At 32.9% G+C, this 14,374-nt stretch overlaps 1 protein-coding gene across 2 annotated transcripts; it reads left to right on the plus strand.

Moving 5' to 3' along the window:
- Window positions 1-9,354: 9,354 nt before the first annotated feature.
- Window positions 9,355-13,099, plus strand: LOC145166639 (F-box/LRR-repeat protein At3g26922-like). Of its 2 annotated transcripts, none has more exons than XM_079085656.1 (5): window positions 9,355-9,569; window positions 9,991-10,913; window positions 11,059-11,079; window positions 12,090-12,287; window positions 12,436-13,099. In XM_079085656.1, exons 1-5 carry the CDS (start codon window positions 9,536-9,538, stop codon window positions 12,904-12,906), a joined length of 1,647 nt encoding a protein of 548 aa, XP_078941782.1. In that variant the 5' UTR covers window positions 9,355-9,535; the 3' UTR covers window positions 12,907-13,099. The 2 variants fall into 2 exon arrangements, with proteins under 2 accessions (XP_078941782.1, XP_078941783.1); XM_079085657.1 differs by having other exon boundaries at window positions 12,159-12,287.
- Window positions 13,100-14,374: the final 1,275 nt, after the last annotated feature.

Here is a 14,374-nt window from a genome sequence, read left to right on the forward strand (position 1 = left end):
ACAACAACACCGACGCCTCTCATCATTTTAACACCCATCGACTATTTCGTCTACCCATGTTCTACCCAACATATTTGTAGATAAAATACATATACAGTTTAAAACTTGTATAAAACATCTATTCAACAGTCACCTCAAATAAACAATTAATATATTTACACATAGCACGTATTTTAAGGTAAATACTTCATATCTATGTGTAAAGTGAAAGTAACTATACACTCACATGATTTGATGATAATCGGGCAGCAATTGTTTCCTAAAACGTTCGTTTCTAATAAAACCGGGAGTTTTATTGAGAAACCGGGCTCTGCAAAGGTCGGGCTTCGAAACCGAAAAGATAAATTTTCCGGGCTTCTCGGGCACTTCGTGGCGTATTTCGGGGTTTATAATTGATACCGGGGCTTTGGGGGATGATAAAATGAAAGAAATATGGGTTTAGGGGCTAAAAGTGACAATTTTCCAAAATATACCCGGGAGGTCTCGCACCCTCCTATTTATAGGTGCGAGCCTCCTGGTCCAACGGCTGAGAAGCCTCCAGGTGGCGCAGATCCGAGGGCTCGCAGCACCTGCTCGCACGTGGTTGCGCATGTGAGGGGCTCGCTGTCCTCTTCTAAGTGGACCGAGGTCTAGGGTCTGAAGTAGGGGGGTTCGTGGCTCACTGCGAGGCTCGGACACGTGATAAAGGGCACGCGTCGCACTTCTACTGGACCGCTTCGGATCAGCTCAGCAGCTTGGATGACTCAGCACAATTTCGGACACGTGGCATGTTCTAAGCGAGGACACGTGGCCGAAGTCCACCTATGCGAAATTCCTCGGTTTTGGGGATTTTTCTCGATTTTTGCGCCAAAACTTCTAAAATCCATAACTTTCGCATACGAGCTCTGTTTTTAATGTTCTTTATATGCACGCGTAGGTAAAATTACGCTCTACAACTTCCGTTTAGACTTCGTCGGCTAATTTTGACTTTAATTTTTATATTATTATTTTTAACAGACCGGGACAGGAAATCCGTTAAAAATTCATAACTTCTTCATCCGACGTCCGTTTTCGTCAGACTTTTTACCGTTGTGCTACTATTGACGAGACCTTCGATTCTCGTTTAGGTCGTGTCGGCTAAAAATCACTCGATCTAAAATTCGAGTTTTTAGCTGTCTACTGCTAAGCTGAAACTTCGAAAAATCATAACTTCCTCATACGAAGTCAGATTTGGGCGTTCTTTTTATACCCACTCTCGGTTTAACGAACACTATGAGTTTCGTTTAGATTACTAAGGCTAAAAAGTAGTTTATCAAAAACTCACTTTTTATGACCGCGAGAAGGCGAAGGCGTGACCGTACACTTCCTCGATTTATGATTATGATTTCTGGGAACTCTGATGTTTAAACTATTTTGAAAACAAATTGTAATAACTGAATGGCTTTATATGATTTAAAAAGTTTTAAATTGACTCGAATTTTATGGATGTTACACCCGACATCAGGCCTTGTCTGGTAAGCCTAAATCACATACTGATAACTAGCATACAATATACTTATCAGGCGCCGCCTGACATCGGGCCTCGCCCAGTAAACATATAGTCCACAAAACTAATGCAAGAGTCACGCAAACATCTTGCATCCTAAACATAACAATCATGGGCCGACATTGGTTCCTTTTACCTGCTAGAAACAGTGAGGAAACTCACCTCGCACTGCCGAATCTCACAGAAAGAATCCCTGATTGTTGGCCCACTAACAAAATCCTCGCGCTGCTAATCACAAAAAAATCATCCAATCAATAATCGGATCCTGATCTACACTGAGAGTCCAAGCTAGGGTAAAAGACCTTTTTACCCTTTCCATAACTTGGCCCAAGGCCCAAACCCAATTGTCCAAAGGCCCAAATTCCAACATAGACACCCAAGGCCCAACTATGGCCCAATTTTCCAAATTGGGCCCTCAAAAAACTTTATAGGCCTAAAATCCAAAGGAGCCCAAAAGGTACAACCCAGAAGCCCAAAAAGAAGTCTTATGGCCCAATGAGGCCCAAACTAAGAAAACCCAACGATGACCCAAACCTCAAAAGCCCAAAACGACCCACTGGGGAGTACGCCCCACTTACTCAAAACATACGCCCCTCGTACTCGACCATGATGCACAACGTACAACTTCCTGATGCCCAATCCTTGAATTACGCTGAGGTACCTCCTCATACGCCCAACGTACTAGTCAGGAATCCAAAAACCCACATTTTTTTCTTAATGGGTTAAGACAAGATGTCCAAAACATAGATCTGGTCCCTAGGCAAGGTCTTAACCAATAAATTTTCCAACTTTATTCACAAACACGTCTTAATAGGACTCAACACTTAAAAAGGAACTTGATAAGAGCTTAATACATGCATGGACCAAAATCTATCATAAAGTTTCCATTTTTATGAACCTTAGGATTGAATGGAGCTAAGATCTAGCACCTGTTGCTTCTGGAGTAGATCAAAAACCCATCACAAAAGACTCCAAAATGCACAAGATACTCCATGAACTAGATCTAACATATAAGATCATCAAGATAGAAAATTTATACCTCCAAAATGTAGATCAAGATGTAACAACCCTGGATCCAAAAGCTTCAAGCAATCCCACACTTCTCCAAGAAGTTCCTTCTTATTCTATGAACACCAAAAAAACATGAAATACAACCAAAAGCTCAAAAATCACTCAAATGGAGGATAGAGTTTCGTTTCTAGGGTTTGGAGGGATGGAGGCTTAAGATATTAGGGTTAGGTGATAAGATAAGAAGCTTAAATAGGGTCTAAGACCCTAAATTCTGGTACGCCCAACGTACTCCGTAGAGCACCCGCAATCAAACTGTTCAGTACACCTAACGTACGCCATTGTGCGCCCCGCATACTGGCCGTAGCACTAGTACGCCCCGCATACCTAGTTTCACCCAAAAACCACTAAAACTTCCTAAGGTCATAACTTCTTCGTTCTAAGTCTGTTTCTGTTGAGTATTTGAGATATTGAAACTGATTTGGCATTTTTAGTTATTTAGGGAAGCCTTTTTAGGGTTTTATATTTTTGGTAAATGTTTTATGTTCCATATAAATAATCATTAGGTTAGCTTTAGATGTAAGCCTTTTCCAAAAAAAGGGTTCTCTGTACGTTCAAATCCAAATTATTGAGAATCAGAAACTTTTTCAGATTACTTGCACATTATGGTGATTGATTCATGATTGTTCTTCAGATTCCGCATTCGTTATCTCGTCATTATTCCCAACAAGTGGTATCAGAGCGGGTTCTTGTAGATCTCAACGATTAGTGCAAGAATCGATCAGATATGGCACATTTTTTTTCATGAATCTCACTTTGATCTTCAAGTATTGTAAGTTTTCTGAAAAGAACAAGTGAAATATTTCGTATTATTGCAAAATCCATTTCAGATATGTTATCTTCTACACATTCTATCATTTGATTTGTACTTAATTTGTGTTTTGGAAGTAAAATAGAAGAAAATTTTCGTGTTTATTCTCATATTTGTGTTAAGATCTGTTTTCTCTCTCTAGAAATCATCTCAAATTCGTTTTCCCTCTCTAAAATCATCTCATATCTGTTTTCTCTCTCTAGAAATCTTATCAGATCTATTTTCTCTCTCTTCTAATTTTCTATTTCTTGTTGAAGATATATTGAATTCGTCAGTTTCAAAGTTGTTATCTTCGATTAAAGAACTAGGAATGAAAGTTACAGATCCGAAATTTAGGCTTTTAAATACAGATCGTTGGTATCTTATGTATGGTCTAATAAAACCTTCGCAAAGTGTCATTGATTTGTATAATCTCTTAGTATATGGAAAGATTGATAAAAATGCATATTTGCATAATATAGAAAAACGAATTGTGAAATTTTTGGATGATAATGAGCCCGTGTGGGAACAATTTCTTATCATTAAAAATCATTTGGAACGGGAAAAAGAAGAACAATTGGAGAAAGAAAGAAAAAGAAAAGAAGATGTTGTTCAAAAAGATGTGCTTGGTGTTCATGATAAAGTTCATGAAGTTCTTCAAGCTTCTGAGAGAAATGTGACTCCAGATGTTCTTATTGAGGGGGAGTTAAGTGTTTCAATTTTTTCAGAAGCTTCACAATCCAAATCTAGTGTTTCAAATAGTGAATCGCAAAGCAAATCTCCTGAAATTGTGAAAGTGAAGAAGTTTTGTTCTATTGGAATTCAAACAGAAGATTTTTCATGTTCTGATGATGTTTTTGAAGGAATGGTTCCTTACAGAAAACCAATTATTCAAGATGTTCAGATTTACCAAACTCATAATGATTGTGTTCAAAAGACTTCTAATGTTCAGATCACGAAATGTGATGAACATGTTCAAATTCGAAAATCATATTTGAAGTCTCAAAATCTGAAAAGAAAGAAAGAAAGAAAGAAAGAAAGAAAGAAAGAAGAAGAAGAAGAATAAAGTGAAAAAGGTCTGGATGCCAAAAGTACAAGTCCCTCATGCTTGTGAAAAAGTTCAGAAAGTACAAGCCAAGCATGTTGAAATAAGATTTAATTCTCACTTTTGTTCAGATGGAGATGTTAGAAGTTGGAGAAAAAGGAAAAAGGTTTATGGTTGGGTCAATGAGATTTATGGAAATTTTTGTTTTGCAACAAAGAAGCAGATCTCAGTTTCAGAAGATGAGCGTTTTTCTTCAAACAAACAGGCTTGCAAAAAGTCTTCATCAATTTTGAATCTAAAATGGGTACCAAATGTTTCTTAAAAGTTTCAAAAAACAAAAAAAATAGTAGGGGTGAAAATTTTGAAGAAATCGATTTTTATTGTTTTAAAATGGATGAAATTGACAGCACAAAGCCTCGAAAAGATATTTTTCTGCCATCATTGGTAAACGTAAAAGTTGTCAAAAAGGTGAAAGATGGACTGAAAAGTGGCAACTCTGCGAAAAGGGGGATAAAGGGACATTTTCTGCAAAAAGTAAGGGCCTGTTTGATTTAGGTATGACTGGGTCAATCAGAGCATTTTTCAGACCCAATCCAATCAGCCCGTTTGATTTGCACATTTAGGACTCTGACCGAATCATTTTTCATCTGACCGAGTCCTTCAAAAATAATAGCTGACTGAGAAACCTTCCTGATGTTTACCCTTTGTCGATCTCCTCTACTATTCAGCCAAATCTCTACTCTTCTCAGCAACGATAATCCTTCTTCCTTGTGGCCATCGACACCATCTTCCAACTTCGTTGTCATCGCTTCCATCCTCTATCCCGTTGTCCTCGCTGCCCTCTAAATAGTTGGTAAGCTTCAGATATCTCCATCTTTAAAATCGGTTTCTCTCAAAATTAGAAAAAAATATTAGCAATCTCTCCAAATCGTTTCCTATGTAAATTAGAGCTGAATCTATTGCATATATACCTTCTATTGACAGTTTTATTCGATTACAAGTATACCAACATCAAATTTGGATGGATTTCGAATGGGACCAACATATCAAGTTACCAGGTTAGAATACTAATTTCTTACCAATCTATCCAAATTTTCTACTAATTTGCTATTTAGTAAATTGAATTTTAGTGCTTTTAGACATTTAGTTCCTCGTTCTTTTATAACTCTCCATGACATTTAGTTCCTCATTAACTGAGTGAGTTAGATTTTATAGCCTTAAAAGTGTAACTAAGCTTGTGTTTTTTCATGGATTCTATATATCCCAAAGAAGGTGAAAAAAGAAACTCCAACAAAAACGAGTTTGTTTGAAAAATCAATGAAATTATGATTGCCATGCAGTAAAAAACAAGAGCTAGAACTCCAAATGGTGAGGTTATTTCAGAAAAAAGAGATTAAGAAACCTCAAATTAGTTACAGAAATAGAGCCTGTGGACCAGAAATTTGGTATCCTACCTGCCATATAAAAATTGCCTGCAAAAATGAAGTGTGGTGGGTCGTAAGTATGGGCTTTGCAGACTTTTGATATCTGGTATTGACTTAGGGGGTGTTTGGGAAAACTTTTTAAGGTTAAAAGTCCTTTTTGCAAAAGGACTTTTTGGCTAGTGACTTTTTCCAAAAAAAAAATTTAAAAAGTGTTTGTATTTGCTTTTAAGGTAAAAGTTAACTTTTCAAGTTAAAAAGTCCCAAAAGTCACAAAAAGATAGGATTTTGTGACTTTTGAAACACTCTATTTTCCTTCTATACAAAAAGTCATTTAAAAAGATCTTTTTTAATACCCAAACATCTTTTATATATTTTTTAACTTTTTGGAAAAGTTAAAAGTCAAAAGTTGTTTTAAAAGCCATCCCAAACACCCTCTTATTGAAGCTTTTGTAACTTGTTCTTGTCTTAATTAGAGGCGAAAAAGATTTAGTTGGTTTTGTTTGGTTGCTTAAATGTTTGTTAGCATTGTGGGATATTTTGTTTGACATAAACAACCTTTACTTAGTACCGTTAGAGTTTCTGGATCGGAATTAAGACGGGTTGAAACTCAGAAATCAGATTTCAACAATATCAATCAAAATTGCAACCTCAAAATCGCAAATCGGAAGTATTTGGTTGTTTGTCGGAATCGGAATTGCTCAGGTTTTCGTAATTGGTTTAATGTTTTCGCAGTCGACCTAGCAATCGGAAGTGATCTTTGCTGCATACTTCATTGAGATCGATTCTGATTTTGACTTTTAAAGTCAAATGAACTGGTTTATCTCCGTTCATATGAAGAACGTGGTCAACTTTCAAGATGCAGTCCTCAGAGTTCGAACAACTTAACAATTTCAACCTAGATTTTTAAAATCCTTTACAACTTCTTGGGATTTTACAATTTTTACCCCTTCTTACCAAAATATTTTCATTTCATATCCTTTTGTTTGGTCTTATTCTTTTTAAACTCTTCTAAATAATTGTTTCTTATTCTATTCTTTTTGTCTAAAATTTTAAAACGAAAAATACAAAATATTTTTTTGTTATTTTTCTGTTTTTTAATTTATGAAAATCATGAAAATCATGAAAATCCAAAAAGAATTTATGTCAACATTTGTTCAAATCTGACGGGTTTTGAAGATCCATTTTGGCAAACCCGCTCCTTATGAAAGAGTAGGTTATACGCAGACTTTCACTATGAGATAACGTAGGATGTAGGTGATTCTTCTTAGCTTTCTGGATTCTCTCCATGGTATTTGTTGAAGATTCAATGGGGAGTTCGCATTTGGATGATGATATTTGATTCTCTCGCTTTGAAGACCCCATGTACTGATGAGTCTCACAATTTAAGGGGAGAAATGCCAAGAAGATCGGAAATCTTGATCTTCATCAGTTTCAACATCTAGGGAGAGATTGTTGAGTATTTGAGATATTGAAACCGATTTGACATTTTTGGTTATTTAAGGAAGCCTTTTTAGGGTTTTATATTTTTGGTAAATGTTTTATGTTCCCTATAAATAATCATTAGGTTAGCTTTTGTTGTAAGTTTTTTCCAAAAAAAAGGGTTCTATGTACGTTCAAATCGAAATTATTGAGAATCAGAAACTGTCAGATTACTTGCACATTATGGTGATTGATTCATGATTGTTCTTCAGATTCCGCATTCGTCATCTCATCATTATTCCCAACAGTTTCTGACGATCCTTATATCCAAGAAAAAGTGACGAGAAGCTCTACGCTTCTATCAACTCCTACTTGCATTAAAACTTTCCGAACTAAAACCCAAAATCCATAAAATATCTTATCTTTTTTTAGAGTATTTGAGTGTACTCTAAATGTAATTAACATTTAATAAAAAGATATATTGTATATCTAAACATATATTCTATATTTTGTTTAAGTCTAGTAAATTAATTAATAAAATATAATAATGAACTCCAAATACATATAATTAATTAATCAGGCATAATAAGAGTAAATTATAGTTTTGGTCCCTGTGGTTTGGTCAGATTTGTACTTTCAATCCAATTTTCGAAATATTGACAAGATACATCCTTGTGGTTTAAAGAAATTGCACTGCACATCCTTAGTCCATTTAAAAAGACCATTTTACCCTATATATATATTATTGTTTAATTTTTTATTTACATTTTATTTTATTTATTTATATTTTTTATTATTTAGAATTAAGTTGAATTTTTTTTAGAATATGTTGTTTAATGTTTTTTACATTTTGTTCGTTTATATTTTTTTGATGTTTTTTTTGAATAATGATTTCTAGTTTTTTGACATGTTGTTTGAATACATTTTAATTTTTTTGATGTTTTGTTTGTTTGTATTTTTTAAAATATTTTTTTTGTAATATTTGTAAAAGAAATCGTTAGATGTGAATATCATTAACATAAATTAAGTATAAATTTAATTTTTTAATGGGGTTAATAGATAGGCTAACCGAAATTCGAAAACAAGTTTCAAGTTATAAAATGGCTAAATGGAACCTATATAACTCGAAAACGAACAAAATTTCCAAAAAAAATGAACTCGAAAACATTGACACGTATGTTTGAGTTATAGGTATTCTGATTAACATTTGTCATTCGGAACGAAATTTTAAAAAATTTCTAAAACTAAAAAAATTGGAATCGAATCCATTGACACTCGTTTCGAATTCCAGTTGCCTATACAATAACCCTATTAAAATAAATAATTTTATACCTAATATATGTTAATCAAATTCACATTTAACAAACTTTTTTGTATTCTTTTTTATACAAAAAGCATTTCTAAATAACTTTACAAAACTATAAAAAAACAAAAGATAAAAAAATTAAAAATATATCCAAACAAAACATCAAAAAAAAGTTATTCAAATAAATGTTAAAAAAATGTAAACGAATAAAATATAAAAAACTTTAAAAAATATATTGGAATAAAATTTCAAAAAAAAATCATAAAAAATATAAATAAATAAAATAAAATGTAAGCGGATAAATATTAAAAAAAATGAACACTTATATAATTAAAAAAATTAATATTAGCTGTGAATGAACTAATTTTTGTAAAGTTTCTATAAATTATCGTGAATTTAAAAGGGATCGGCCTAAAATTTTTTTTTTTTTCAATTAGGAATGTTGATTTGAATTTAAATTGAATTTAATACATTAATTGACAAATTAAGTGAGAATTTATAGAGATATTTAAGTTTCTTTTTTTTCTTTATTATATTTTTAGATAAGATTTTTTTTATAATTTAATAACAATTCAAAAATCCACAATTTGCCAAGTAGATTTATATAAAATTGAAAAAAATAAAAAAATATCATATGACATATTAAATTAGATGATAATACGTAACAAAAAAACTTTGATTGGATTGTTTAAAAAAAAATTTGACTAAATTTTGTAATTATCTCAACTAAAACCACTTCAAAAGCGAAGGGCTTATAATATAAACACTCATGATTGGTTTACGCTGCTGACACCAAAACTTCGCCTCCATCCCAACCGTACTGGTTTACTTTTCGGTGTAAAGGCCATCGACATCCACAGACGACACAACACAGACTGGCTTCTCCTTCCTCGTTGCTCTCGTTTTTCTACTTCTTTTACCCACAACACATCTAGTCTTCTGATCTTGTCTTCGCTAAATGATTCTATCTCCCAATCCCCCATTCTCTTGCGGTGAGTATACAAAATTCTAACCTTTTTTAAAAAAAAAAAAAAAAAAAAATCTAATTAGTGTATTGTGAACCCAATGTACTAATTGTGATTGTGAATTTGTTTGAACAAGTTTATAGCTGCATTATTAACCTAATTTGTGATTTTGTTAATTGTTGGAACACAGGAAACTTGGAATTTCTTTGTTAGATACCTAATTGTGTAGAATGAAATTAGCTGACTAATTGTTGGTTAATATAGTGATTTTTTCAATGTTAACTTTCGTCCAGGTTTTGACTACTTAAAAGCAACACATATCTTGTAGATATAATTCATTATGAGAATTTTTGTGTTACAGTGGAGAATTACCAGTCTTATGTTAGTATTTTAGAATTTGGTTGGTTTGTTTTGTATGTCCTTATTGTTGCATTGTATTCAAATGCAGGGATTATGGAGCTAATAAGAATGCTTAATGATCTTTTCATATCTACAAGAAAAGATGCAGTGGATGTAGAACGCGATAGATTAAGCAGCTTGCCAGATGAACTAATCCATAAAATCCTTTCTTTCATTAACATCAAAGATGCTATTAGTACTAGTGTATTGTCATCTAGATGGAGGTTTATCTGGACTTCAATGCCCTCTCTGAAGTTCGAGAATCTCAATAATGAGCGCTACTTTTCCAGTTTTATTTATAATGTTCTCTCACACCGTAATAATCAAGTAAATTATTCAGTCAATCTCGTTCTTGGGAGAACAGTTAGGGACAATGAATCTGGTACAAGAATTCTCAGCTGTAAATTCTCTCGCAATCTTCAACACCTGAGTGTTACACGCGTGCCTGGAGGGAATATAGTTGAATGCCCATATTCCTTTATTGGGACACCAAAGTGGGACCTCCCAGCTTTAACGACTTTGCATCTTCACCAAGTCGAACTGTCTGATTATGATGATATTGGTCTTTTCTCCAAGTGCACCAACTTGAAGAACCTCTCCTTGAACCGGTGCAGAATGACGGAAACCAAAGTTTTAAATATCTGTCTTCCTCGACTTTATGATCTTACACTTGTATCTACACCCCCGGATATGGAATTAGAGGAGGTTGTGAATGTGGTTGCACCTCAACTCAAGAATCTCACAATTATAAGGTGCGAAGGGGAGCATCTGATTTCTGCACCTGAGCTTACCTCCTTGGTCATAGAAGGTTTTCAGCCTTGGTATCTTTCTACACCATCAGGTTTCCATTCGTTAGAGAAGGTTGAACTCTTTATGTACGATCCATTCAAAGCAGATATTCATAGAATAGTTTGTTTGCTTCAACAACTCCAAAGTGTCAAGTTTCTTACACTTAACTTGGGGATTCTCAAGGTATTGGTCATTGATATTGTTTACCTTCTGCATCTTACCAAGATCTTTAATCTGGAGTATGGCAAATACTCTTGTATATTCACACACATGGTTGTGAAGATTGCATTAAACTATATCTAATTTCCTTTTGTATTATCATTTGCAGCGTCTCTTTTCACAAAGGAAGGTATATCAAGAGTTCTTGCACCCCTCCATAGTTTTATGTTGTGTGTGTCTCTCTCTGTGTGTGTACACACACATGGGTAGTTTATTTTGATAATCACAAATATTGTGTGAGTGTAAGAACGAATATGGAGCATAGATCAAAAGAATCAATGGTTTTGATGAGAATCACAATTACTTATCCATGACTAAATCTATTTAATTTAGGAAGGTTCGCAATACCCAAGAATCAATTAAAATTATTGATTTTTTCAATCTGATACTCTCGATTTTTTCTTACTTATATATATATATATATATATATATATATATATATATATATATATATATATATATATATAATCCACAAAATTCCTCACATATCCACTTTTCTTAAAATTCAAGGGATATGGTTTCTTTATATATATATATATATATATATATATATATATATATATATATATATATATATATATATATATATATATATATATATATATATATATGGTAAAAGTGAATATACCCTTAAGGGTATATAAGCTTAGGTACCCAAACCACCATAATACATCGTTTTGTTTGATATATTCATTATAATGTTCTTAAACTTCGATCACTAACTTGATTTAATTTCAAGATTTTCAAAATTTCACTATTATCTTCTTCTTACATCACATCTTTTTGCCGAACACTTATTAGACTATATTTATTATAGTTGAATATGAAAATTATGTAAGAGAAAGAAAGATGTGAAATTTATAAAAATCTTGGAAGTAATCAAGTTAGAAGTTGAATTATAAGAATATTGGACAATTACAATTTATATATATTTTATAAAACGACGTAGTATGGTAAGTTTGGGTACTTAAGCTTATATACCCTTAAGAGTATATTCATTTTTCCATATATATATATATATATATATATATATATATATATATATATATATATATATATATATATAGAGAGAGAGAGAGAGAGAGAGAGAGAGTCATGAAGATCACATTGATCTATATGACTATATGTAATTTTCTGCAGAGTCTATCTTCATCCATGAAACTAGTCCCACACAAAGCTTTTGCGTTTACTAACACAAAGATTTTGAAGTTTACAACAACACCTGTAGTAAAGGTATACTTGGAGGTGCAAGCACAAGAGAGGGTAACTACGTATACTGAAATAAAAAACGATGATGATGTTTCTCCAAGTGCCATCTTCCCAATGGTCTCATGTGAGGTATTTACACAGTGCCAATATAATATTGGGTTTATCCTTTTTTCTAATTTTTGCACATGCATAACCATACCAAAATATGCAACATTGTAACATGAACCGGTTACATTGCAAAAACATGAAATTTATGATGATCATGAAAACGTTGCAGGAGATTACAGCTATGGAGAATATGGCATCAGCACAAGTATTTGTAAAACACTTGGGGATATTGCTAGAGGAGTGTAAACAAAATAGAAATAGCGAGGATTACAAGGCTCAGAGGGATGTACATAGCAAACCATACGTTGAGATGCATTGGGCGTGGACATTACAATGGAACCTTGGGGCAATTATGGGAGTGTTTAAGCATAAGAAAATTAAAGCAAAATTAGATAATTTTCTCATGATGGCACAAATTACGAAAAAGTATATTAATAAGCGTGATTGCACAAAATCCGAGAATCACCCCATTATCGGATGGTTGCACGATATGCGTGGATTGTTTCAGCGCACTGGAGACTTGATAACTCAGTTGTCTGCATCAAAGAGGGCTGTAATGCTACCAATATTTTTGAGTTTGTGTGAAGACGCCGCCATTCTCACGATTAATATTTTGGGATGGATTAACACCTTAAAGTAAACTCAAGAGACCAATGCACTTGTTATTTAGTATTAATTTTTATGTCAGTATATATTGTTCTGCTAAAAGCCAAGACTTATGGGTGATTGTTTTCATTTATTTTCCTGATGTTAATTGAAAATTTAATTTAAACATCAAGTATTTAAAATATTAAAAGTAAGAGTAAATTGTAGAAATGGCATTTGGTTCGTCATTTTCTTTGGATTGCATCACAAGTTTTTTTCCCTTTTGTATAAAATGTATTATCGAAAGGTTTCATTGTAGTTTTGGTCACTTGCCAAAGTGAAATGTCAAATGATTAATTTGCACTTTTGATATACTTCATATGGTTTATTTTAGAGAAATCAAATATCCTGTCATTTTCTTCTTCGTACCATTTTCCTATAGACTTAAGATTGTGATATTTGTGATATTTAATAAAATTTTATTACACTTATCATTGTCTAAAAATGGTAGGATGATGTGTAACAAGAAAAAAAAATATTAGGATATTTAATTTCTCTTTATTTTATTTTATTTAATCTTTTATCATTAGTAAATACCCTACCCCTCTCTCTTGAAATAAGTGCCTCTCTCGTTCTCTTTTCATCTTTGTCCGGTCCACATCATGTCTCTATTCCGCTCCTTGCAGCTACTATCCTCTACTACCGTCACTCTCCTTTGTTGTTAAAAATCTCCCAAAACAATCTATCTTACACTATCTTTTACTGTCACATACCCTTTCCTCTCTCATAAATCATCCCCAAATTTTTTTACATGTGGTTACCGAATTGATTGTATGGAAAACCGGAGGAAAAGGGTTTACACTGAAATCTATTTTCTTCTTTTGGCAGAATGTGCTCTTTATTGTGTAATAATATAATTTATAAGTTATTGTAACAAAAAAATATAAGACATAAAAAACTAATAAAAAGGTGTGATGTTCACAAAAATGCCTCCAAAAGTCCTTAATAACGAAGTTATCTTCTTTGCATAATAAAGAAGATTTTATCATTTACTTAGCTAGGAAGAGTTTCTTTATAAGATGACTTTATTGCCTAAATATTAGCCATGATGCTTATCTCTCTGACAAACCTCTCTTTAAATAGAGGATTAGCTTTCTTGTTTTCATCGTCTCTCTTTCTCAAAAGCAATGTAATCTCAATAGATATAGTGAATTGAATTTTGGCATCCCCTGTCTATGGTTTTTCCTAGTTGGGTTTACATGCAAATATCTTGGGGTTCTTCACTTATTTCTTATTTCTTATTTCTTATTTCTTACTTTATATTGTTCTTGGTTGTTCACATAGTTGATTATTTGTTTGAATCATTACCATAATATTTGGCTTAACATTCGAGCTTGAAGATTTTCGATTACTATATTGGTGGTCGATTTGTCAAAGATTAGTATATATAGGAGCATCCAAGTTGGATTGAGATTCATCATATATTGTTTAACAACCATGTCATCAATAAAGTATCTTATCCC

This window comes from Lactuca virosa, chromosome 3 (assembly GCF_052849685.1).
Source record: "Lactuca virosa cultivar CGN04683 chromosome 3, Lactuca_virosa_CGN04683_v6, whole genome shotgun sequence".
NCBI classification, from domain to species: domain Eukaryota; kingdom Viridiplantae; phylum Streptophyta; class Magnoliopsida; order Asterales; family Asteraceae; genus Lactuca; species Lactuca virosa.